The sequence below is a fragment of the Eubalaena glacialis genome, chromosome 1 (genome assembly GCF_028564815.1).
Source record: "Eubalaena glacialis isolate mEubGla1 chromosome 1, mEubGla1.1.hap2.+ XY, whole genome shotgun sequence".
In the NCBI taxonomy this organism is placed as follows: Eukaryota; Metazoa; Chordata; class Mammalia; order Artiodactyla; family Balaenidae; genus Eubalaena; species Eubalaena glacialis.
Window position 1 is genome coordinate 39,539,279 of NC_083716.1, and position 26,116 is coordinate 39,565,394.

Consider the following 26,116-nt stretch of genomic DNA (forward strand, 5'->3'; position numbering starts at 1 on the left):
ATCCTTTGTATTTCTGCAGTGTCCGTTGTTACTTCTCCTCTTTCATTTCTAATTCTATTGGTTTGAGTCTTCTCCCTTTTTTTCTTGATAAGTCTGGCTAATGGTTTATCAATTTTGTTTATCTTCTCAACGAACCAGCTTTTAGTTTTATTGATCTTTGCTATCGTTTCCTTCATTTGTTTTTCATTTATTTCTGATCTGATCTTTATGATTTCTTTCCTTCTGCTAACTTTGGGGTTTTTTTGTTCTTCTTTCTCTAATTGCTTTAGGTGTAAGGTTCGGTTGTTTATTTGAGATGTTTCTTGTTTCTTAAGGTAGGATTGTATTGCTATAAACTTCCCTCTTAAAACTGCTGTTGCTGCATCCCATAGGTTTTGGGTCATTGTGTTTTCATTGTCTTTGTTTCTAGGTATTTTTTGATTTCCTCTTTGATTTCTTCGGTGATCTCTTGGTTATTAAGTAGTGTGTTGTTTAGCCTCCATGTGGTTGTATTTCTTACAGATTTTTTCCTGTAATTGATATCTAGTCTCATAGCGTTGTGGTCGGAAAAGATACCTGATATGATTTCAATTTTCTTAAATTTACCAAGGCTTGATTTGTGACCAAAAATATGATCTATCCTGGAGAGTGTTCCATGAGCACTTGAGAAGAATGTGTATTCTGTTGTTTTTGGATGGAATGTCCTATAAATATCAATTAAGTCCATCTTGTTTAATGTATCATTTAAAGCTTGTGTTTCCTTATTTATTTTCATTTTGGATGATCTGTCCATTGGTGAAAGTGGGGTGTTAAAGTCCCGTACTATGATTGTGTTACTGTCAATTTCCCCTTTTATGGCTGTTAGTATTTTCCTTATGTATTGAGGTGCTCCTATGTTGGGTGCATAAATATTTACAATTGTTATATCTTCTTTTTGGATTGATCCCTTGATCATTATGTAGTGTCCTTCTTTGTCTCTTGTAATAGTCTTTGTTTTAAAGTCTATTTTGTCTGATATGAAAATTGCTACTCCAGCTTTCTTTTGATTTCCATTTGCATGGAATATCTTTTTCCATTCCCTCACTTTCAGTCTGTATGTGTCCCTAGGTCTGAAGTAGGTCTCTTGTAGACAGCATATATACGGGTCTTGTTTTTATATCCATTCAGCCAGTCTATGTCTTTTGGTTGGAGCATTTAATCCATTTACATTTAAGGTAATTATCGATATGTATTGTCCTATTACCATTTTCTTAATTGTTTTGGGTTTATTATTGTAGGTCTTTTCCTTCTCTTGTGTTTCCTGCCTAGAGAAGTTCCCTTAGCACTTGTTGTAAAGCTGGTTTGGTGGTGCTGAATTCTGTTAGCTTTTGCTTGTCTGTAAAGGTTTTAATTTGTCCGTCAAATCTGAATGAGATCCTTGCTGGGTAGAGTAATCTTGGTTGTAGGTTTTTCTCCTTCATCCCTTTAAATATGTCCTGCCACTCCCTTCTGGCTTGCAGAGTTTCTGCTGAAAGATCAGCTGTTAACCTTATGGGGATTCCCTTGTGTGTTATTTCTTGTTTTTCCCTTGCTGCTTTTAATATTTGTTCTTTGTATTTCGTTTTTGATAGTTTGATTAATATGTGTCTTGGTGTGTTTCTCCTTGGATTTATCCTGTATGGGACTCTCTGTGCTTCCTGGACTTGATTAACTATTTTCTTTCCCATATTAGGGAAGTTTTCAACTATAATCTGTTCAAATATTTTCTCAGTCCCTTTCTTTTTCTCTTCTTCTTCTGGGACCCCTATAATTCGACTGTTGGTGCGTTTAATGTCGTCCCAGAGGTCTCTGAGAGTGTCCTCAATTCTTTTCATTCTTTTTTCTTTATTCTGCTCTGCAGTAGTTATTTCCACTATTTTAACTTCCAGGTCACTTATCTGTTCTTCTGCCTCAGTTATTCTTCTATTGATCCCTTCTAGAGAATTTTTAATTTCATTTATTGTGTTGTTCATTACTGTTTGTTTGCTCTTTAGTTCTTCTAGGTCCTTGTTAAACGTTTCTTGTATTTTCTCCATTCTATTTCCAAGATTTTGGATCATCTTTACTATCATTATTCTGAATTCTTTTTTAGGTGGACTGCCTATTTCCTCTTCATTTGTTAGGTCTGGTGGGTTTTGCCTTGCTCCTTCATTTGCTGTGTGTTTCTCTGTATTCTTATTTTGCTTAACTTACTGTGTTTGGGGTCTCCTTTTCGCAGGCTGCATGTTCGTAGTTTCCGTTGTTTTTGGTGTGTGTCCCCCATGGCTAAGGTTGGTTCAGTAGGTTGTGTAGGCTTCCTGGTGGAGGGGACTAGTGCCTGTGTTCTGGTGGATGAGGCTGGATCTTGTCTTTCTGGTGGGCAGGTCCACCTTTGGTGGTGTGTTTTGAGCCTTATTATGCGGCCTTATTATGATTTTAGGCAGCCTCTTTGCTAATGGATGGGGTTGTGTTCCTGTCTTGCTAGTTGTTTGGCATGGGGTGTCCAGCACTGTAGCTTCCTGGTCGTTGAGTGGAGCTGGGTCTTGGTGTTGAGATGGAGATTTCTGGGAGATTTTTGCCATTTGATATTACGTGGAGCTGGGAGGTCTCTTGTGGACCACTGTCCTGAACTTGGCTCTCCCACCTCAGTGGCACAGCCCTGATGCCTGGCTGGAGCACCAAGAGCCTGACTTTCAACAGCGTCCACCACAGTTGACCACTCCCTGCTTCTAGCAGCACTCTTCCCTCCTAGGGCATCGCGCAGTCTCCTTGCTGCCTCATGAAATCTTAAACCACCAAAGAAAGAGTTAAAAATTACATGCCCATTTGCATTAATTATTGAAATTAAAAAGTAATTTTAAAGCGGTTTAAAGTAACAATGATTGAAACAGAATTTGCTGGTTAAATCTGAACAAACTGAAATAAATGCCATTATCAGGGTATCCCAATGTTTTTAACCACTGCTTTGGGTGGGTGGCACAAAGAGGTTAGTATGAGCTTATATTAGCCAAGATGGAGAGATGAAGACCATCTAGAAACCTGAAGCCAGTAACGCAATTAAGGTTTTGGAGTGTTATTTTATCTGCATATTTCTCAATGGAGTATATAAATAAAGTAATGTGTTCAAATTTTAAGGAGTAATTTAAAATGCATTATAATATTAATGGAACCCAAATCAGAATCCTTTATAGAGATTAAAAGTGTTAATAAATGTAAAGTGCTTACGTGCCCTGAGTGGTCTTCAAGTGTTTTGATGACGAATTTGTGCACTTTTAACTGTTATTTTAAAATCCATTTCCATTTATTTGGTTTGCTTAAGTTTGAAGTATGCATACATCTTTTCCAACTGCTTCAGGTTCCCAAGGGTTTTGTATTTTAATGTAATTTATCGGTAAGTCGGTAGAAACATAGCTAACTAATAGTAGTTATTTGGTGGGAATTTGGGTTGTATGATTTCTAAGTCTGTCTCTCAGTTTATGTGAATTTAAACAAGAAGCCAGATAAAGATGTAAAGTAAAAAATACCTAGAGAGGCTTCAACAGGTAAAGTTTGTTTTTTTTAATATAGTATGTGAATTTAATCTAAGCCATACTTCAAAAGATAGCCATTGGGCATTAACTCTTTAATTAATTGAGAGAACAGAGAAAAACAACCTTGTCTCACAGTGTACTTCTGCTTTTTGTCTATAACTAGATGAAGTATAATTTAACCTACGTGACAAGTTATTGTTACTGCTTTTTGAATTTTGAAAAAAGGTACAATTTTGGACTAATGCTACTACTGCTTAGTTTCTGATATCCTGCCTACTCTGGAGAAGAATATTTATGTTTATATATTTATGTATAAGAAAATGCTATCTTGGCTACAGTGACACCTTTGAGATTTGAGGAGTATATGTATAAATTGTATAGAACAACATCTGAATAAATGAGGAAAGGCTATGCATATGTAAAAAGCAAAATAAAAGATCTTTTTTGTGACTTACCTCTTAGTATTGCTAAGTATTAGTATTACTACTAGTATTAGTAGTATTCTAGTATAACAAAACCTTCCTTCTGCTTATCATCATGTGCCATTCTTTTAGTGTTTATTAGGTGCTAGGCACATGCTAAGTACTTTATACAATTTTGCGATTCAGTTCTCCCACGACTTTAAGAAATGAGTATTCACAATTTCATTTCACAAATGAGGAAACTGAGGTTTAGAGAAGGTACTTTCCGTTCCTCAGCAGTGGCAATTTCAGATTTTAATACAAGGTGGTTTTGTGTCCAAAGCCTTTTTATCTTAGCTGCTTTCTTACAGTTACCTCTCAGAGGATGACTATTCAACACACTCAGGAGAATCAGATTTGCTAACATTCTTAGCCAACTGCATAGGTGGGACAAAAATTTAATTCAATTAACCAGTTTTAAAGTTAAATAAAGGATTGCTATTAGGATGGCTACTAAAAAAAAAAAAAAAAACCCCACCCAGAAATTAATAAGTGTTGACAAGGATGTGGAGAAATTGGAACCCTTGTGCATTGCTAGGGATGTAAAATGGTGCAGCTGATTTGGAAAACAGTATGGTAGTTCCTTTAAAAAATATAAAATAGAGCTACCATATAATCTAGAAATCTCAGCTCTGGATATATACCCCAAAGAATTGAAAGCAGGGTCTTGAAGAGATATTTGCACACCCATATTCATAGTAGCATTATTCACAATAGCTGAGAGGTGGAAGCAACCCAGATGTCTATTGATGGGTGAATGGATAGACAAAATGTGGGATATACTCACAATGGAATATTATTCAGCCTTAAAAAGGAAGGAAATTCTGACACCTGCAACAACATGAATGGACTTGAGGATATTACGCGAAGTGAAATAAGCTAGTCGAAAGAGGACAAACACTGTATGATTCCATTAATATGAGATGCCTAGAGTTGTCAAAATTATAGAGACAAACTAGAAAGGTGGTTTCTAGGCACTGGAGGGGGGAAGGAATGGAGAGTTATTGTGTGATGGGTACAGAGTTTCAGTCTGGGTTGATGAAAAAGTGTGGGGATGGATGGTGGTGATGGTTGCACAACAATGTGAACGTTCTTAATGCTACTGAACTATGCTTAGACGTGGTTAAGATGGTAAATTTTATGCGTATTATATCACAATTTAAAATAATAGCTTAAAAAACAGGGGGGAAGGATTGAAGTGACTGCCTGTGAACTCTTCCCTGTGAAGGATAAAAGGGATTTTGATCTCAGTCACATACTTCTCAGGTTAAGTTATTCCAGCCCTCTCAAACAGCATTCACTGGAAAAGCGAGGGTGGTGGAAAGTCATGGAGACCTTGAGTTTTATTTCCCTAACCCCCAACTTGCTTGGAGTCTTCATTCTCTTCATCTTGTCCAAAGCAAAATGAGTGGACTTTTCTTAGAAATTGAATTCCTTGGAGGGTGATATCACCAGACTTTCACTCTGAGCCCTTCAGCAACAGCTTTCTCAGCCTGAGAGGAAAAGCCAAGGGCTCACATTCAAATAGGTAAGCGAGATGCTTCCGAAATTGAAACCTGTAACCGTAACCGAGAGTCACGCTTTTCAGTTAAGCCTAGTGTTAGATGGTAGATGGATGAATCATCTGGTCTGAGCGCGTCAACTGAAGGATGTGGAATTTGACTAATATCTAGTTACCTTTGGGTTTATCTTACAGAATCTCACTGGTTCCATTCAGCTCCATATGGAAAAGTTTAACGTGATATAACAATGAAGCTGGGTTGTCCTGTCTTCCAGCTTTAACACTATTACGGTTGTATGTATTGTAATACTTGAAAAGAGGGGTTCTGACGTTTCTTGTTGGTTGACAGCTATTTGAGTTGTCACCGTGCAAGTAGTGTAGTGGTGAATGGAGCTCACCGTCTAGTGCAGAATGGTCTTTATTTGGCATCTTCCTATTTATAAGTGGGAAAAGTTCAACCAAGTATTGGGAGCATCCGGCAGAGGCCTTTACCCTGTTTGTGGGGAGAGAAGTGTGGGTGGAGCCAGAGTGCCCCTAGGTAAAGGGCTACCTCGAGAGTTTTGCACCGGGCTTCATTCCAGCAACACTGGGGGCCTGTTCTCACTTTTCAGTGGGGAGAAGAGTGTGGAGGTAACCAGGATTATTAGACCCCTCCCTGATTTAAGGCCTCTTTTACTACTGGATAGAAGCTAGAGTGGAATTAGGGAGACCAAAAAGGAGGCTTCTGCAGGATTGTACCCAAAGATGATGGTAATGATGGTAATGATAGTAGCCACATGGAGGGCTACCTGTGTGCCAAAAGCTCTACTTGTCTTATCCTCACTCTATGAGCTATAGGTCGGTGACATTACCGGTACCATTTCGCAGATGAGGGAATCCAGGAACAAAGAGGCTGACCAATTTTTTTTAAGATCACACAGCTTGTATTGACTGGACCCAGGCTGGTGGGCAGGACTGGGAGCTGGTAGGCAGGAGCCGTTTTCATTCTTCGAAAGCCATGTGATCATCAGCAATGTAGTGTAGGAAGGTGCGGAGGTGGTGGATTGCCTTTAAACTGCGGTTCAGGAGCCATGGGGCGTCCCTGGCCACACCTGTTTCTTCTCGGGATAGATGATAGCTGTGGTCCAGTATCAGCTCAGGGCTGGCCTGAGCTTTGTGGAGGAATGGGCCGGTTGGGGGCATTTGCTGGAGCTGTGTGCTCCCAGACGCCTGGTTGCTTTTCTGGATGTGGCAGTGGTGGGGTGATGGGCGTCGTGTGTGTGTGGGCGGGTGGCAGAGTGTACAGTGTGGTTCTGATTCTGAGTGAGCTGTACGTGGATATTTATTGACGTGAGCAGGTTCTGTCGGTCCCCTAGGTGTTTGGTTGGGGGATGAAGAACAGCCAACAAGCGGCAGAGTGCTTTTTGTGATGTTTACTTTATGGAACATACTGTGCTTGGCACTATAACCTGTTTGACAAGAGAGGCAGCAAGAAATTCAGAGCCATTAAAGAATTATTTATACCATAATACAAACACAGCCTTTTCAAGTGTTTTGTAGGCCTGTTTCCTGCAGGGGTCTGTGGAAAGCGTGTGCCTCATCTACTAAAATTTAAGAAAGGTTGTTAGCGGTTTTGTAGAGAAGCAAGGAACTGTAATTCTCCACTTTGTTTTCAAAAATCTGCCTGCCTTGGTCGTGCTTATTGTTTAATGTGTTGGATTCAGGATTAAAGGAAAATTGACAGGTAGGGAGCATCTGCTCTTTTACCTTTAAAATAAAGTTAAATATGTAGTTTCTTTTTTTAGTTAAAAAATGAAATACAGGGAATTCCCTGGCAGTCCAGTGGTTAGGACTCGGTGCCTTCACTCACGAGGCTGGGGTTCGATCCCTGGTCTGGGAACTCAGATCTCACAAGCCGAGTGGCACAGCCAAAAAAACAAAAACAAAAATGAAATACATGCCCATGGTTTTAAAAAATTCCCTAAGCAACATAAAAGGATGTGGGAAATCCTCCTTTCATTCTAGTCCTCCCATGCCTTCCCCAGAGATAGTTTCAGTTTTCTTGTGTATTCTTCATATATGGGCTACGCAAATATAAACATATTCTGTATACAGTATGCACACTGTTCCATGCTGTGCTCTGTTCATTGTGTAATACTTCTTAGAGATGATTTCGTACCAGCACATATAAACAGCACTATCGTGTTTGTTTTAATAGCTATAAAATTCCAATGAATGGAATGACTAGAATTTATTTAACCAGCCCCCATTTAGACCTTAATGCTTTTATAAACAATATTGAGAGGTATGTGCTTCTATATCCTTCATTATTTCACACGTGTGAATATATCTATAAAATAAACTTCTCTGTCAAAGTATATTTAGATTTGAAATCTTAGGAGGCTTACTCTTGGGCTTAGTAAAGCTAGAATTTGAACATCTATTGTGTGAAAGACCAGTCATTTTTGAGAATTTCATTTGATTAATGTGGTTTTTATCCTGGCAGCAGTTGTGAAAAGATGCTGTTTAAATACATCACATCTATTTAAACATTTACTCCTAAAAGTAAGGTATTTCAGCCAAATGTTATTTCAGGCAGGCACAATTTAATCGTTAATTAAGCCCCTCCCTTGACAGATGGAATACCGTCTCGATTCTGAGCCCCCAGCCCCCCATTAAAATTTAAGAACTGCAAGCTAAGCATGGTGAGTGTGGAGGCCATTCACTTCCCTGATGAGAAACCTCATGATACTGGAATATGGGGAATGTATGAGTGTCTGTTAATGGACAGTCTTGAGCATCCGAGGGACCTGCAGTTTACTGCATCCGAAGGACTGTGCCGCTGCTCTGTAGTTCACCTGCACTTGCGTCACCAGTTCATGAGGCGTTTTTCTGCCAGCTTCACACGTGTTAACCTATCGGGTGGGCTGGGGGTTTAAACTTCTGATTAATGTCAGTGCATTTCTGCAAATGATGTTTGTTATTTTTCACCATCTTTCCAAAGTTAAATCTTATTAGCCGGGTGAGAGGGGTTTCAAGAAACTGATACTGGGTTTTTGTTTTTATGTTTATGTTTAGATTTTATGTTTATGTTTATGTTTAGATTTTTCAGTATTTAACCAGGCGTGTGGAACCTGGACGCCTCTGGGTGTGCTGTGCCTCATTAGTCAATGCTATTAGTATGTCTTTAGAAAAAAAACCACACACACACTAGCATATAGATTTGTTTTGCAAGACAATTTGCTAAAATGTCAGTTAATATCATCAAAGAACAGGCCCTACTTCTTTTTACTGATTGTTCTTGTCAGTGGTGATCTGAGATGGGTGTAGTTACTAAGCTTTTGAAAGTGTGTATCTAGGTTCTGTAATGTGGTCTTGAGTGGCCATGGAGTCGGAGTACCCACTGAGCACCTGTTAATAATTAGCCCTGCACTAATAATAACAACAGCTAAATGCACTGAGCCACAGCTCATCAAAACCCTGCACTTTTTTTGCCTGAGTTTTATGGGTAAGGAAAGTGAGGCGGTTAAGCTGAACGCACAAGGGCCCATAGTTAGTAGAGCCAGGATTTGTATGTGGGCAGTTTGCTCCAGGCACACACCATGATGTTTTATGTATTACTCTCCAAAAAACCCCTTTGAGGCTGATAATAATATTCCCATCTTACCTTCAGGGAGCTTGAGGCTCAGAATTAAATGACTTAACCGCAGGTCATTAAAGGTCACAGCTACTGAGAAACCATGTGGTCTGAAATCCAGATTCTTCCCTATGGCTCACAGTTGTTATTTAAGGGAAGACCTCATGTGTGGGCCTGTCCCACATATTTCAGGACTTTTAGCTTCCCTAGAACCCACTCACTAAATTCCACTAGGGACCTCAATGACTGTGCCAGCCAAAAATGTCCCCACATATTTCTAATGTTCTTCTACTCGGTGTCATATTTACATTTCTTAATTTCAAACTCGTCTCTTATCATTATACTGCATTGCCTCCCATGGCAATTTTTTAATCAACAGTAATCAAACTCAACTCTTGCTCATAATTTGGAATAGTTAGAATAATTGGAATAATTGTAAATGCAAATTATTTCAATACAGAATCACAGATGAGAGAGAGCATCTCACCCAGATCCCTGTCTTACAGTTTAAACACACACACACACCCTTTCTACCCACCCTGAAGCACAGAGGTGGCAGAAAAGACTTTCTCAAAGTCAAAAAAAAAATTGGCAGCTGACTGGACTCAACCCCTATTTGTGCGGAGCCTGTTGGCATTTCTTTGAATTATCAGTTTGCTTCAGGCAAATGTATTTGACTGAGCTGTGTTTATTTTCTAATGAGTGATTTTGACCTTTCAAAGGGTGACATTTGGAGGGTTGATGTAATTGAGTTGAAAAGGCATACCATGGAACTGCAGGACAAGTTTGTGGCTATTTTGGAAAAGTTATTTTGCTCATGGTCTTTTAAGTAGTTTTATAATGCTGAGAAAACTGGACACTTCTGATGAGACTTGTCACTGTTACCTTAGCAGGTGTTTGTGCAGGCTCCCCCCAGATTTAAGTAGTATAAGAGGCAGGTTGAATAATCTCATATGTACTAATCCTGATGGTTCTCATGGAGGAAAGAATTTTTTTTTTAACATCTTCATTGGAGTATAATTGCTTTACAATGGTGTGTTAGTTTCTGCTTTATAACAAAGTGAATCAGCTATACATATACATATATCCCCATATCTCAGAAGAAAGAATTTTTGGTGAATGAAAAATGTTATTGTTTGAGAACATTCACTTGTTCAAAATATTTGTTCAGTGCCTGTTGTGTAGCAGATACAGTTTTAATTTCTGTGGATGAATTAGGCATAGATTTTGCCTGTTGTTTGTGGTGCTGATTGTTTCCAGACTCTTTCTGTATCTTCAATAAAAGACAAAAGATTACTTTACTACATCCACTTAGGACACTGTACAACTGTATTGTCCATTGTACAGGATCAGGGTTAGAGGTTAGTTCTGGTAAGCATCTTTGCCTGATGGTATCAGTCTCATTCGTTTACGAGTATGCCTCTAGAATATAAAATGTGTTTTTGGGAATGGATTTAATGAAGAAGTTGATTCATTATGCAGGAGGGTCATCAGATGATTATATCTTTTAAAAAAGCATCTCTAATGTCACGGAGTTCGTGGGTCTCAAATGTTGGTTAATCAGTTAAGTCACAGCACTTGAGGAAACTATGACCAATGCAGAAATGTCTTCTGATGAATGCTGGGAGAGAATTTGCAGATGCTGGAGTAAACTTTCTCTAAATGCTCTTACACAAATTTGGAGGTATTGAGGGATATGCATTTCTTACTGGCTGTGGAAAAAGTTCATTGAAACTGTTGACATACACCTTTCATTAGTGATTCAGAAATAGCAGAAGTTGTTTTGAAATCACCCAAGTTATAGTAACAGGAAAATAATTCTTCTCATCCTCATCTGCCTCTTCTTCCTCACTATTATTATTATTATTATTAGAGTAGGAACATGACTTGGGAAAAATCTGTTTGAATCAATAACTCACTTGGCAGACACTTAAACTGATTGAGAGCTATTTTATGTCCCTTTTACTTTCATGGAGGAGAGACCACTGATTAAAAAGCTTGATATTGGAGAGCTCTTAAAAAACAAACAAGCAAACAAATAAAACAGAACAGACTTAGGGCATCTCCTGATATCCTGATTTATGTACATATAGTGTATTACAATACACTATAGTGTATTACAATAATTGATGCTCTTATTGATGACTTTTGACTTATGACAATCATGTGAAGCTGGCTTCTGAGTACTCTTCTTGTTTTTTAAAAAAATCAGTAAATAGCCCCAGAAGTGTATTTGAGGAGGTAGGAAAATGTTTAGGATATAATGTGAGTGAAAACAAGTTACAAAGTAGTATCTATATATATCCTCAAGTTGGTAAAACCCAACGGCATTTTCCAAAATTTTACAGTGACTCTGGGTAACTCTTATAAAAAATTATTATTAGAAGCTGGGGTGGGGGGAATCATAATTCTCCACAAAACAGTGAGTCAACCATCTCAAAATAGAGGAGGGGGCAGTGGGCAAAATGCAGAAGAATATTTAATAGTTTAATAGCCTGGAAACATGTCCACATGTTGTGACATGAAAAATGATTATAAAACAGTGTGTATAGTCCTAAATTTGTAAAATGAATGAATTTATAAAACAAGTACACAAAAGTGTGTATAAAAAGTATACAAAATACACAAAATTATGCCAAAAATACACAAAATTTATACAGGAAGGAAAAAAGTATTTACTTAAACTGTATATACACCAGAGGAGCAAACAGAAATCCTCTTCCTTCTGGTGTTCTAAAGAAAGGCTGGAAAGAAATATTTCAAAATGGTAAGTGATTCTGACTGATGGCTAAGGTTACTGGTAATTTTTCTTGTCTGTGAGTGTCTTTATTTTCTAATATCATTCAGGGAACATTTGTTACTTTTGCAAACGGGGAAAGTAAGAAAAAAATGTAATATATTTCAGGAAGATCTTCACTTACTAAAAGAGAAAACAAAAAATGAGCCTAGGGCTTCCCTGGTGGCGCAGTGGTTGAGAATCTGCCTGCCAATGCAGGGGACACGGGTTCGAGCCCTGGTCTGGGAAGATCCCACATGCCGCAGAGCAACTAGGCCCGTGAGCCACAATTACTGAGCCTGCGCGTCTGGAGCCTGTGCTCCGCAACAAGAGAGGCCGCGATAGTGAGAGGCCCGCGCACCGCGATGAAGAGTGGCCCCCACTTGCCGCAACTAGAGAAAGCCCTCGCACAGAAACGAAGACCCAACACAAGCCATAAATAAATAAACAAATAAATAAAAATTTAAAAAAAAAAAAATGAGCCTAGAAAGTCACTTTTCTTTCATCTGGGCAGTTAAGTCTCCACTTTATTGTTTGATAAATGAGCCATTTAAAGATTTTTGTTTTAACCAGGTCTCCTAAGGCAGGCAATGCTTTGTAACCCATGGTTGTTACTACTTTAATGATGCAAACTTAAAACATCAGGGCAGCGAGTGAGTGGATGAATGATTCTCGGGCAGTTCTTCACGTCCTCAGATGACACTTAGGAGGTGAGGCCCCCTTTGTCTTTGCATGTGGCTGGCCTGGATGGACACTTAACTCTTGGCTGAGGAGTAAACCCAGTGGAGGAAATTCAAGAGCCAAGTCGAGTGCATCATTTTCCCTAGGATGTTAATTTCCGAGATCTAGTCCTTGGAGTTCTGAGAAGTGAGAGAAGTATGTTACTGCAGACCTTTCTTGGAGATTCTCAGTGCTCATTAGCATATTTAAAGTTCTGAGAAATTCTGGAGCAAAGCAGCAAAGGTAATTGCTGCCAAAGAAGGGTTTTTGTTTTTATTTATTTATTTATTTATTGGCCCCCGCGGTATGTGGGATCTTAGTTCCCCAACCAAGGATCAAACCTGTGCCCCGCTGCAGACCTAACCACTAGAGTGCCAGGGAAGTCCCCAAAGAAGGGTTTTTAAAAAGTGGAATCTGACTGACTTCAGTGGAGTGGGGAGCCGGGTGGATGAGGCTCTGACAGGAAAGAGTAGTCCTTGAAGAGGAAGAGAAAAAGACGTTATGCATTAAGGGGGTCCCTGCACAGATCTGGGAGTGGCATGAAACTTGGAGTTCTCCAAACCTAAGGATGTGGTTTCAACAGTAGTAGTTTTACATGTGCATGAAACTTTAAATGGTTTCCTGCATAGTTGTCACGTTTTATAAATTACAATGACTTATTTTAAGTCTTAGAGACTTGTGACTTGCAAGTGATTTCAGCTGCATAAATCATTAGTGGAAATATATTTTCATGCATCAAATTTACTTATATCAAGAAACTCCTATTGATTTTCATTTGATGGGTTGTTTTTTTTTGTTTGTTTGTTGTTTTTGGCTGTGTTGGGTCTTCGTTTCTGTGCGAGGGCTTTCTCCAGCTGCGGCAACCGGGGGCCACTCTTCATCGCGGTGCACGGGCCTATCACTGTTGCGGCCTCTCTTGTTGCGGAGCACAGGCTCCAGACGCGCAGGCTCAGTAGTTATGGCTCACGGGCCTAGCCGCTCCGCGGCATGTGGGATCTTCCCAGACCAGGGCTCAAACCCGTGTCCCCTGCATTGGCAGGTGGATTCTCAACCACTGCGCCACCAGGGAAGCCCTGATGGGTTTTTTTAAATAACATTTAGAAAAATGAATGATACAATTACTTCTACTCACTGTTTCTGTGAAGTAGAATCATTTGGCCCTGTTTTCTGCTAATGTCTGTACTTTTTCCTTTAAAGCATTCATATCAAGTGATGAGTAGAGAACCTTAATTTAAGCCCCCTATTTTGAGCAGTTTAAAGGTTCCAAGAATTTTTTTTTTAATTGCCTGCATATATGTGCCTTGCTTTGCTAATTTACATGTGTAGCTATTTAGCTCAGAACATTTAAGGACAAAAGCAACAGGATAAGAGCAACAGATTGCAACCAAGATGATTATTTTTTTCTGAATAAATGGGATTGCTTAACTTGGTAGGTTATGTGTCCCACTTGTCTTTATTGCATGGATCTGACTGTATTTTTTTTTAATTGGCGTATAGCTTCATAATGTTGTGTTAATTTCTGCTGTACAGCAAAGTGAATCAGCTATATGTACACACATATCCCCTCCTTTTTGGATTTCCTTTCCATTTAGGTCACCACACAGCACCAAGCAGAGTTCCCCATGCTATACAGCAGGTTCTCGTTAGTTATCTATTTTATACATAGTAGTGTATATATGTCAATCCCAATCTCCCACTTCATCCCAACCCCCCCCCCCTTTTCCCCCCTTGGTGTCCATACATTTGTTTTCTACGTCTGTGTCTCTATTTCTGCTTTGCAGATAAGTTCATCTGTACCATTTTTCTAGATTCTACATATATGCATTACTATACGATATTTGTTTTTCTCTTTCTGACTTATTTCACTCTGTATGACACAGCAACATGTAAAAAAATGAAATTAGAACACTCCCTAACACCATACACAAAAATAAACTCAAAATGGATTAAAGACCTAAATGTAAGACCGGACAGTATAAAACTTAGAGGAAAACATAGGAAGAACACTCTTTGACATAAACCACAGCAAGATCTTTTTTGACCCACTTCCTAGAGTAATGAGAATAAAAACAAAAATAAACAAATGGGACCTAATTAAATTTAAAAGCTTTTGCACAGCAAAGGAAACCATAAACAATACGAAAAGACAACCCTCAGAATGGGAGAAAATATTTGCAGACAAAGCAACTGACAAGGGATTAATCTCCAAAATATACAAATAGCTCATGCAGCTCAGTATCAAGATCTGACTGTATTTTTAGTTGTGTTTTTCTCACACACACACACACACACACACACACATACACACACACGCACACCACTGTTTTCTATGTGGATTTACTTGGATTTTATTTACATTGTATCCATTAAGAAGTGGATGCATGATATACATCTACGGCATTAGGCTTCAAGGCTTGCTACCCACTGATGTACATAAAAGGCCGAGAATGTAACTTGCTTTACTGGTGAAATTGCTGTGATGTCACTGCCATTTGTTTGCCACTGAATTGCAAGGATCTGGCTCCCAAATAGCACAGACCAGTTATTCATAGCCTGATAGGTTATACTGTGACCAGTTGCTGTGAGTGATAGAAACTCTTTTCTAGGTGTTTATAACAGAGTGATTTTTAAAATGGATCATCATTGCTAAAGAGTAATTTTCAAAAAGTTAAAAAGTATTGCATGTAGGTATAAAATGAACGTATATCATAGTTTTTGTTCAACTTAGGAAATTAAAGGAGAATTTGAAGAACTGAAAAAAAAGGAATGCTATAATGAATTTATTAATAGATAACAAAATTGGTTTAAAAAGAGCAATAAAACATAACGTTTGGATTATCTTTCCTTCCAGGCAGATCAAATTTTATTTGCATTCCTACGGATAAGAATTATTTGGAACTACTGTCTATTTTATAGAGTTGTAAAATAATAGTCGGTCAAAGGTGCGTAGCCCTATTGACTCAGAAAATCCCCAGAAGGCCCTCTGGGTGATGTCTAGCACTCACTGAAGGGACAGACAGACACCTAGGACTCTTTTGTCCATTTCAAAGTCTTGGACAATTTTTCCTGACATCATTAAAAAAATACTTTTCTAGCAATTTCATTCTTTGAGTACTTATAGTTTCAGACTCTGAGATTAATGCTCTTCTAATTTGTTCAAAACTGAGTGACAGGTGTGAGCGGCTCGGCCTGCTGTGCGTGTCGTCGTGATCCACGCGGGGCTTGGCAGGACACTGCGCCGCGCGGACTGCCTCGCCCGAACAGGCCCGCGCTCCGAGGCCGGCGCTCCTGGCGCACCTGCCCGCTGTCCGCCTGGGGGCTACGCGCGGCCCGGAGAGGCCGTCCTCCCGCGTCCTCCACCGCGCGGGGAGCCGGGCCGGGCGAGAGGCGGCGCGGAGGCCGGGGGCCCGCGCCCGGCCGCCGCCCGCGATGCTGCTCTCCAAGTTCGGTTCCTTGGCGCACTTGTGCGGACCAGGCGGCGTGGATCATCTCCCGGTGAAAATCCTGCAGCCAGGTGGCCGTGAAGCACGTGGTGAAGGAGCGGGTGACCGAGTGGGGCAGCATCGCCGGCGCGGCTGTGCCCCTGGAGGTGGTGCTGCTACGCAAGGTGGGCGCGGCCGGAGGCGCGCGCGGGGTCATTCGCCTGCTGGACTGGTTCGAGCGGTCCGACGGCTTCCTGCTGGTGCTGGAGCGGCCCGAGCCGGCGCAAGATCTCTTCGACGTCATCACGGAGCGGGGCGCGCTCGACGAGGCCCTGGCGCGCCGCTTCTTCGGGCAGGTGCTGGCCGCCGTGCGCCACTGCCACGGCTGCGGTGTCGTGCACCGCGACATCAAGGACGAGAACCTGCTGGTGGATCTGCGCTCGGGCGAGCTCAAGCTCATCGATTTCGGCTCGGGCGCGCTGCTCCGCGACACGGTCTACACCGACTTCGACGGCACCCGCGTGTACAGCCCCCCGGAGTGGATCCGCTACCACCGCTACCACGGGCGCTCAGCCACTGTGTGGTCTCTGGGCGTGCTGCTCTATGACATGGTCTGCGGGGACATTCCCTTCGAACAGGACGAGGAGATTCTCCGGGGCCGCCTCTTCTTCCGCAGGAGGGTCTCCCCAGAGTGCCAGCAGCTCATTCAGTGGTGTCTGTCCCTGCGGCCCTCTGAGAGGCCCTCGCTGGACCAGATCTCTGCCCACCCCTGGATGCTGGGGGCTGAGGGGGGCACCCCGGAGAGCTGTGATCTGCGGCTTTGCGCCCTGGACACGGACGATGGGGCCAGCACCACGTCCAGCAGCGAGAGCTTGTGAGCAGGCCTTGCACCTGGCCGTGGGAACCAGAGGGGACCCCTGCCCTATCCCCGGGCCCTGCGCTGGACCGGCTCTGCCGGGCTGTCTGCTCCTTGCGAAAGCAGTGATCTCTGACCCCTGGTGACTTTTGCCTTTGGCACCGGCCCGGTTCCTTTGCTTTGAGTGCCTTTTCGAACGCTGCTCTCACGGGACTTAGTTTTCTCAAGCTCTGTCTGTCCAAAGACACTCCGGTCCAAGCCAGGTCCCGCCTGCCCACCGCCGGCGCTTGACCCGAGACCGTCCCTCTCCTGTGCTGCTCCGGAGGTGGCCCTGACCTCCCCGCCCCTCCGCGTGTGACGTGTTGGACCAGGAGCACTCCTGAGTCCTGTGGCCTCGTCTCACATGGGCACAGGGTCCCTCATCATGCCCCCCCGCCTCGTGTCTCGGTGTTCTTCTGGGCACGTCTGTGCACAAGCAATGCAACGTTCAGGCCTTGCTGCCCGCCCGCCCACCCGATGCGTGTGCAAACGTCTTATTTATGGTGTGACCCCGAGGAGGGCTATTTATTGTTTAATTTATTTGTCGAGGTTCCTCCCTCCCAGCAGCCCTATCTCCTCAAGGCCTGTGGGCAGAGGAGGGGGTGGCTGTGCTTGTGGACCCCAGGTCTCAGTCCTACCCGTGTCTGTCTGACTTGTACAGTGGCTAATTTAAGGGGAGTGGGTGACCCCGCCACCTTGCGGCTCTGCGCCCTCGGGGGGTGGGTTTTAAATTATTGACCTTGTACAGTCTGCTTGTTGGCTCCGGAGGCTGGGGTGTGGGGGGACAGAGTCTCAAGCCTTTAATTTATTTCAGCAGTTGTGTTTGTGTGATCCCGGTGTGCGTAGGCACTGCGGATAGGGTTTTCTTTCAGTTCAAAAGTGAGATGTCTGGAAATCATATTTTTTTTATACAAGTATTTCAATTAAATCATTTTGTATTAAAAAAAAAAACTGAGTGACAAGAATATTTAAAATGGGTATTTGGATTTCCAATGTCTTGTTCTGTTACCATTCCTCCTCCAAGCCCCACTCCACCCAAGTGGAGTATTGAAAATATTATGGTTAAGGTGGTAGCACCATCTGATCTAAGTATTTCCTCTAATGACCAATCAAATAACACTCTCTGCTTCTTACTTTCTTTAAGGGAGAAGTAGGGCATTGTAGTATCATTTTATATTTTAAATGAAAAATAGAGCAATTGAAAACAATATATAAAATTCTAATATTCTGTGTACAAATGGGATAGCCTGGGAAGTGACACATTTTAAGAGTCTTTACAGGAAAATTTGTAGTTCCAATTATGAATTTAATAGATGAAAATTCATCATGTGACAGCCCAGATAATACAGAATGTTTTCCACCACTGCTCAGAAACTGTGCCCAAAAGTAGAATCCTCCTTGGTCTGAAAGGGATGTGTTGATATGCCAGAAGTTGCCTGTACTGAGATTATAAACCATAGGAGAGGATTTATAGACCTTCTCATAAATTGACCTTATTTTATAGGTGAGAAACCTGAAGTCTAGAAGAAAGAGGAAGTTGAAGAAAATTTGACCTCAGATTTCTTACTAAGTGATATGAGCTGTTCACTTCCTAAATTAGTCTAAAAATAGATGCTTTAATTCTAATTAAACATGTCAATAGTAGGTCTTCACATAAAAATTTAATTTAGGTTACTTTCATAGGCTCTGTCTTTTGGTAATTTTTTGGTTGCAAAAACCAGGTTAGTTTCACTCAAGAAAAGGTAGAGGGGTGAAGGTGGAGATCAGGATGTAGCTCTCCTGAGAATCCCAGATTAGGAAGTGGTTCAGGTTCAGCTCTCACTTTCTATGGCAGACTTGGCTCATGACACTTACCCTGACCCTGAGTGTGGCTCTTGACCTTTTGCCCCAATATCTAACTGGCAATTTCCTTTAGAGTTTCTTAATTCCAGTTTTTGAGGCAGAGAATCTTGATTGGCTGGCCCCAACTTTTTAGCCAATAAATGCAAGTCGAAGGCTCCTGGCCAGCCTATGAATGGCTGCATTTTGGTCAGATGTTTCTCCAGGTCCAATCAGCTATGGCTGTGTGTGGGGACTTGTATCATGTGATACAGAAGATGGCAGTTGAAAAGCAGCTGAGCCTGGGTGTGGTAGAATCCCCTAGAAGTAGGAGTGGGTGAACTGACACTGTGATATGTCTTCTGCAAATTCAATTTTAGTAAATTAGTTGATTCTCAGTTAAAAAAACGTTTCTCATAATCTCCCTTGGAACTGGATTTAATGTTTTAATCTGTTTCTATATTGGAGTACATTTGGGATTTCTTTTTAGTTCATCTTATATTCTTATTAGCCAGCTAAATTTTGCCTTTTTTAGGAACACAAAAGACAGTTTTTGTGACTTGCAAAGTTTATTATGGTAGCTTGGTTTGACAATTCATGCTGAATTTTCTTTTGAAGCTCTAATGTTACTTCAAAGTATTTCAAAAGGAAATTAGAAAATTCTCATTGTTGTGAGTTCCTTTAATTTCCATGAAATATTTATTCTCAGTATCTGAGAAGAATCCAGAATCAAAAGGCAAGGCATTTGGATTCATTTTTAAAGTAGTTCTTACATTGCTGACCTGTATATACTGTATGTTTGGGATATGGCATAACTTATATTTATGAGACTTTCTGACTAGTTAGGGAGATAGTGTGACTGTTTCAGCGGGAGACTGCTTGGACAATGATAGATGAGATGTGGTTTAGATAATTTTTTAAAAGGCGTTATAGTTTTTGATCCTATTTTACTTGAAACTTTTTTGGATAGTGACATAAGACTGTGTAAAGATGGTTTTACTGGAAGGTAAATTATAATAAAATATTATGTGGACGTAATTACCAATCCAGAATTTATTGGTGTGCATATAATATTTTGAGAAAAAAGTTCTTAAGTCAAAAAAAGAGCATGTGGACAATTCCTTCATTATTGCAAATAGGCTTATTTCCATTGTTCTTATTAAGCGCCGTGACAGACATGGGCTAACAGTGTGGGAGCAGGGTAGGCGAAGGACATTATAGGGAATTGCAGGGGCAAACATTTAGCAATGACTAAATCTTTCGAGGGTGTGTAGTAATCCAGTTTTGATAATAATGACTAAGTGAGAAAAGTAAGGGTGGCTGAACTGAGGGCTTGATTTGATATAACTGGTAACAGAGAAACATGATAGGGTTTTGTTGGGTGCTCACCAGTGTTTGTCTAGGTACTGAGAGCATTATATTGGGTTGGCCAAAAAGTTCGCTCGGGTTTTTCTGTAACATCTTATGGAACACTGGTCAAGTGTGGCTCGTGCCCTCAAGGAGCTGTACAGTAAGAATGTACTGTAGCGAAGGGGAGAATAAGACTTCCCTGGAGTGTGGTTGAACGTGTTCTCCCTGGTGAAGAACACTGGTCCCAGCTGCTAGCAGAAGGAAGCCTTGAAGTATCTCCAGCAGGAGACTGCGACTTTCAGTCACCATAAACTAGACAGGATGCCTGGGGATTTGCAACTGTAGTTGTCTTCTTCTTCTTCTTCTTTTTTTTTAAATTATCATCTATGACTTTTTAATATAAATTTATTTATTTATTTATTTTTGGCTGCATTGGTTCTTCATTGCTGCACGTGGGCTTTCTCTAGTTGTGGCGAGCGGGGGCTGCTCTTCGTTGCGGTGCGCGGGCTTCTCACTGCAGTGGCTTCTCTTGTTGCGGAGCACGGGCTCTAGGCGCGCGGGCTCAGTAGTTGTGGCACACGTGCCTAGTAGTTGTGGCTCACGGGCTCTAGAGTGCAGTGTCAGTAGTTGTGGCGCATGGGCCTAGTTGCTTCACGGCATGTGGGATCCTTCCGGACCAGGGCTCGAACCCATGTCTCCTGCATTAGCAGGCAGATTCTTAACCACTGCACCACCAGGGAAGTCCCGCAACTGTAGTCTTAAGACTGTAAAGGTTCTTCTCCAAGCCAAGCCAAGAAAGAAAGAAAAGTTTCTATTAAACTGTGTCTACTGAGAGTTAAATATTAGAGGAAGAAAGCACTAACTTTGTACTTTGGATTTTGAACTCTTTTAAAGTAAGATTTAATTTGCATAGCACTCTGTTTATGAGTGAGAATGAGGACACTTTCAGTGGTTTTTCCTATTCTTATAAAGTATAATTTTAATAGAAAATTTAATACAAATAGGAAAATATAATTAAATTGATCGCGTGCTGTTATTGGTCTCACTATAGTATTCAAGTATAATTACACACCGTTTTCCCCCTGAGAAGAAGCAACTGAATTATAATAATTCAGTTTGGGACAGGGCTGCCAAAAAATGAAGCATGCCTGCTGCCCTTTCTGTGTCTTATGTCTATGAGCCACCTAGCAAGATGAACCACTGCCCTCCCTGACCTAAGAGAGAGTCATAAGCCTTGAAAGGACTGGCCCTCCTGCAAATACAAGCTTGTAGAGTAGGAGTTTGACATGCCTTAGAGAATGTTGTGAACTTGAGTCTTTTCCTTCCTCAGCATTGCTTCTGAGGCTCATTCCTTTTTACTTTGAATCTTCTCCTACTTCAGTGTAGTTTTTCTTGGGAGGAAGTCAGCAGTAGTAAAAACACAGGCGTTTGGGTATTGCTATACCAGCATTATTGTGAATAAGGGAAGGGTACCTTACTCTGTCCCCACTCCACCCAATATTCTTCTGAATGTCACTGGGTTAATGTCTACAAAGATTCTTGCCTTACTATACTTAGTCTTAATTGAAAGTTTAAAGCCACGGCCATCTAAGTGTAATTTGGATAATTTTTTTCCTGCTTTACTGTGCAAGGTGAGCATAGTTAACTCTCTTACTCACTAGTCCCAGAAAGAATTCACATGGTATGTTCACAGCATGTGTCCACTGTAAAATCACGCCTGCAGCTTTTACTGTGCTTTCCCTGTGCTAGAGCTGGTATAAAGACAATCACCAGAGAGCTCTCAGCTGCTTTAGCAGTTATCTAATCCATAAAAAGAGTCCATCCAGACCTATTTTTATTTCCTGTCCTCAAGCCACTGGCTAACAAGAAACTTCCCCCCATCTCACAGAAGGAAGGCATGTTGATATACTTTGCTCAGGACATATGAAAAACAATTGGAAACTGGAAAATAGTGAAAGAATCACTAAATGATTTGGAATTGAAAAGCAGATTTGGTTGCTGTCATCTTTAAGCCAGACTGTCCTGTGTTTTTGGCATTTGACACACTTGATTTGGGACCTTTTCCTACTTCCTCGCATTGAAATCTTGGACAAGTTTTTGACCTTGGACAATCCTCTGACCTTGGACAAGTTATATGACCTGTTTGGGCCCAATGTCTGCATTTGATAAATTGGTGATCCTAACCTTTCCCAGCTTGCAAGGTTCTTACAGGATTAAATGTGAAGACATTTCATCATGTCTGACAATCATAGTTATTGACATTGACATATTATTTTGTATTTATCAGTGAGGATGCAAGAAGGCTTTATCACATAGTCTTATAACAACTTTTTTTAGATATTTTATTTCCTCTCCCTCTCATGTAGCAGATTAGAAAGTTCCCTTTTTGAAGAGTGTTCTCATTTTGGCCCCCACTTTTTGAATGTACTTATGATAGAATTAGATATTCATGCAGGGGTGGTGTATCGTTTGAAGGTGACATTATCATAGGTTCCTCAATAATTTTTGGTGGTAATTTGCCTTCTGTATCTGTGACTTTCTCTGAGGGGCATCATGTTCTTTAGATTTCCACCCTTGCAGTGAGAAAGCATTCAAAGTGGATAAAACAAGTTAACATGTCAGAAATTTACACCTTGTGAAATTTAAGGATTTCTTTTGAAATTTCTCCTTTGAGGTACAGAAAGATGAGTAGGCCTAGTTTACATGTAACAGAACCATTCAACGTTTTGGTAATTCAGAAGAAAGACTTGATGGAATTTGAATTACTTGGTTCTTTTCTTATAATGATTCATGGGCAGAGACAATACAATATATTCTGTATCCAATTACAATGGCTTCTTTTCTGTGAACATTTTCCTTTTTGTTTTTGGTGTCCAGCCCTGCATACAGGCTGTAAAGAGGAACAGCTTTGCATCAGCTACTAACTATTTAACTTTGTGCACTATACTTTGCTTTGAGACTTAATATCCTTATCTGTCTACAGGCAGATAAGATATGCTGTCTTCAGAGCAATCGGAAAATCAAATGAGATGATGCGTCAGTAACTTGGTCTAGCTTGTTAGACTAGTAGTAGACTAAACATACTTGTTTGGTAATTATCTTTGTTTTGTAGGTGTTTTTATACCTATAGAAAGGAGGTCCAAACTCCCTTGTCCCCCTCCCCTCTTTCCTCTGCTTCTGCTTCTCACGTCTCACTTCCAACCGTACATACCTCCTGGACAATAGGAAGAAAGGCCCTTTCCCTGCTATTTATGTCATAAAACACCTTCTGTTTCCTACGGTCTCTGGAGACCCTGCAGGTTGACTTCAGACAACCATGCAACCAGTCAAAACATCTTCCTCAGACACATCAGCATCTTTCTGAAATAATATCTTCTTGCAGTCTGTGACTACTTGCTTCTCTCTTGCATTTTATTTTGGTCCAGATGCAGAGATTGTTAGACTCTCAAGACAGATCCTTGATCCAATAGGCAAAACTAGTGTGTGGTATTCAAAGTCATGGCAGTGGTGACCTTTGGGGAGAGTGGTGGTTACACATATGTGTTCACTTTAGGAAAATTAAGCCACTCAAGATTTCTGTATGTATAAAATACATTAATACAAATGTTTAATTTTTTAAAAGGGTACTTTTTCGCCTCTTCTGCAGGTACCGTAATTCACATGTATATTCACATATATATTTTCGAAGGGCTATATTTAATTTTTAGTTGAGAAAGTCTTTTGTGAAATTCAATGAGGAAGCATTTCTAAGCTTTTAAGATGAGGTGGGCTAAAGTCTATTTATAAGCTCTTTGATCATAAACATATTTATATGGTGTGTAGTTTATCACAGGATACTGAATATAAACATGTTGCTACCTTTTTTACTCCTTTTTTACGTAATTCTTATGTTTTGAAAACATGCCTTCATGCTTCTTTATCTTTCTCTGTATTGTCAGTTAGCGGTTATTTAGCTGAATGGTGAGAAGATAATTTATAAAATATATGATTCTAGAACTCGTGATACCGTTAGTTACACTTGGAATGCAATTTTTTATTGGCATTGACTTTACATGCTTGCTTCTGCATGGCTTTGCTTTGTAAAGCTTACTCTGAGTACCATGACAGCCAGAAATTAGCTGGGAAGTGGGAAAACAATTTTTGCTATGGCTAGGGAACAAGAATTAAATAATAGTTACCTTGGATTTTAAGGTTTTTTTTCTTATAAGCAGCTCATGACCAGAAGAATGCAGTTTAATTTACTTACTATTTTCTTCTAGATTGGAAGGAAGACTGATAAAGAGAAATAACAGGATTCAGGTAAATGGAATTAATTTCTTTATGTACCTTTTATGTTAAGTTTACATTTTTCGTGTTTTCCCATGAGAAGAACAAAACAATTTTTGTGGTCAACTTGAATATATAAGGAATGTTTTGGGGATATAGATGTAATAGTCAAGTACATACTTATACCGTTTAATTAATCTAGTTACACATGTATATTTAATAATCACATTTATATAAAACAATATTACAGTTAATACTTTTTTCCTACTTCAGAATAATTTTCTTCCAACTCTTTACATACATATTTGATGTCAGTGTCTTCATTATTAGAGTCACATTTTTGAAGCATCCAGTACCATTTGCCAAGCATGTTATCATTTTAGCTGTTTGTGATACAGCACTTTTGGAATTCATGTATGGTGCTATAATTGGAAATTTTATTCCAAGCCACAAGAAAGTATTTGCATAATGTTAGAACAGTCGCTATTTTCACTCTTTCTGTGTAGATGAACATAGGAGATCTCCACTGTGTAACAGTTTGTAGATTTGCCTTGTTAAATATTCTTTCCTTCCTCCCTCCCTTCCTTCCATCCATTTATTCATTTATTTTATTTATTTGGAGATAATTGCATGTACATTGTTTAAAATTAAACTAGTACTGTAGCAGCCGTTCCCTGTTCTTCTTATACTCCCATTACTCCTTTACCCAAAGATGGTACTTTTCAACTCTTTTAGTTATATTTTCTGATATCCACCTACCTATTTCTAAATAGCCCACTGTGTGCATTTCTTGATTTCTTTTAAAATTTTAGCCATACACATTGATTTCCCGCTGAGGATTTACCTCTCATACACAACTCTTAACCCTCAGTACACATCTACTCTTCCTGTCTCTTGCAGTCATGTTACAGTCTGTGGTTAAATACATATTTAATGTTTGCTTTATTATGACTATATTTTGTTTATGACTGAGCTTTGTGAGACTTATATTAAAATGTCTCAGACCATTCTGCTTTCTAGTTGGTTGTATGTGAACTATTTTATTTCTCTGGAAAATGTTTGACTCTTTTCTTTATCCCCAGAATTCTGAACTTTCATATTGGAACATATGTCTTATGGCTTGTTGATGTTCATGGTCCTTTCAATTCAGAAACTCATGTCCTCTAATTTGGAAATTTTTCTTATACTATTTCTTTGATAATTTTCCTTTTCCTCCACCCTTTTCTCTGTTTTCTGTCAGTTTGTTAGTTGGATATTTGGACCTATTGGTTTGATTCTCTAATTTTTTAATGTCTATTTCTTAGCTATTTTCTCACTTTCTGTGTTTTTCTTTTTTTCTGAGAGGTTTTCTCAGTATTTTTTTGAACTTCTAATTTCTGTCAGCATATTTTTAATTTCAAATTTAATTTTTTATTGGCCTCTGAATATTTCTTTTAAAAAATGGGATCCTGTTCTTGTTTCATGGATACAGTATTTTCTCTTTTCCCTTGAGAATATGAATGGAATTATTTTGCAGTTTTTGTCTGCTTTTTGAACTTTTCTTTTTCCTCTGTTTCCCCTTTTTATCAACTTGTTTTGTCCCCTGATTTTATTTTATTTTGTTTTTAAAGATTTTTGGGGGGCTTCCCTGGTGGCGCAGTGGTTAAGAATACGTCTGCCGGGCTTCCCTGGTGGCGCAGTGGTTGAGAATCCGCCTGCCAATGCAGGGGACACGGGTTCGAGCCCTGGTCTGGGAAGATCCCACATGCCACGGAGCAACTAAGCCCGTGAGCCACAACTACTGAG

General features: G+C 40.2%; 2 protein-coding genes across 18 annotated transcripts in view; both read left to right on the plus strand.

Annotated features, from left to right (window-relative positions):
* The window catches only part of SGMS1 (sphingomyelin synthase 1), a 296,929-nt gene that overhangs the window by 120,294 nt on the left and 150,519 nt on the right, over positions 1 to 26,116 (plus strand). For 13 of the 17 annotated variants that reach the window (XM_061175403.1, XM_061176499.1, XM_061176426.1 and 10 more), the window contains one exon: positions 24,325 to 24,364. The exons of the other annotated variants lie outside the window; for them this stretch is intronic. The gene's annotated coding sequence lies outside the window, so the exon portion shown is untranslated. The remainder of the gene's footprint in view (positions 1 to 24,324; positions 24,365 to 26,116) is intronic. 17 annotated transcript variants of the gene reach the window in all.
* On the plus strand, positions 15,984 to 17,294 carry LOC133094843 (serine/threonine-protein kinase pim-3-like). The gene is given in 2 exon segments (XM_061195599.1): positions 15,984 to 16,092; positions 16,094 to 17,294. Coding segments are annotated over 2 exon segments (870 nt in total). The 5' UTR covers positions 15,984 to 16,009; the 3' UTR covers positions 16,881 to 17,294.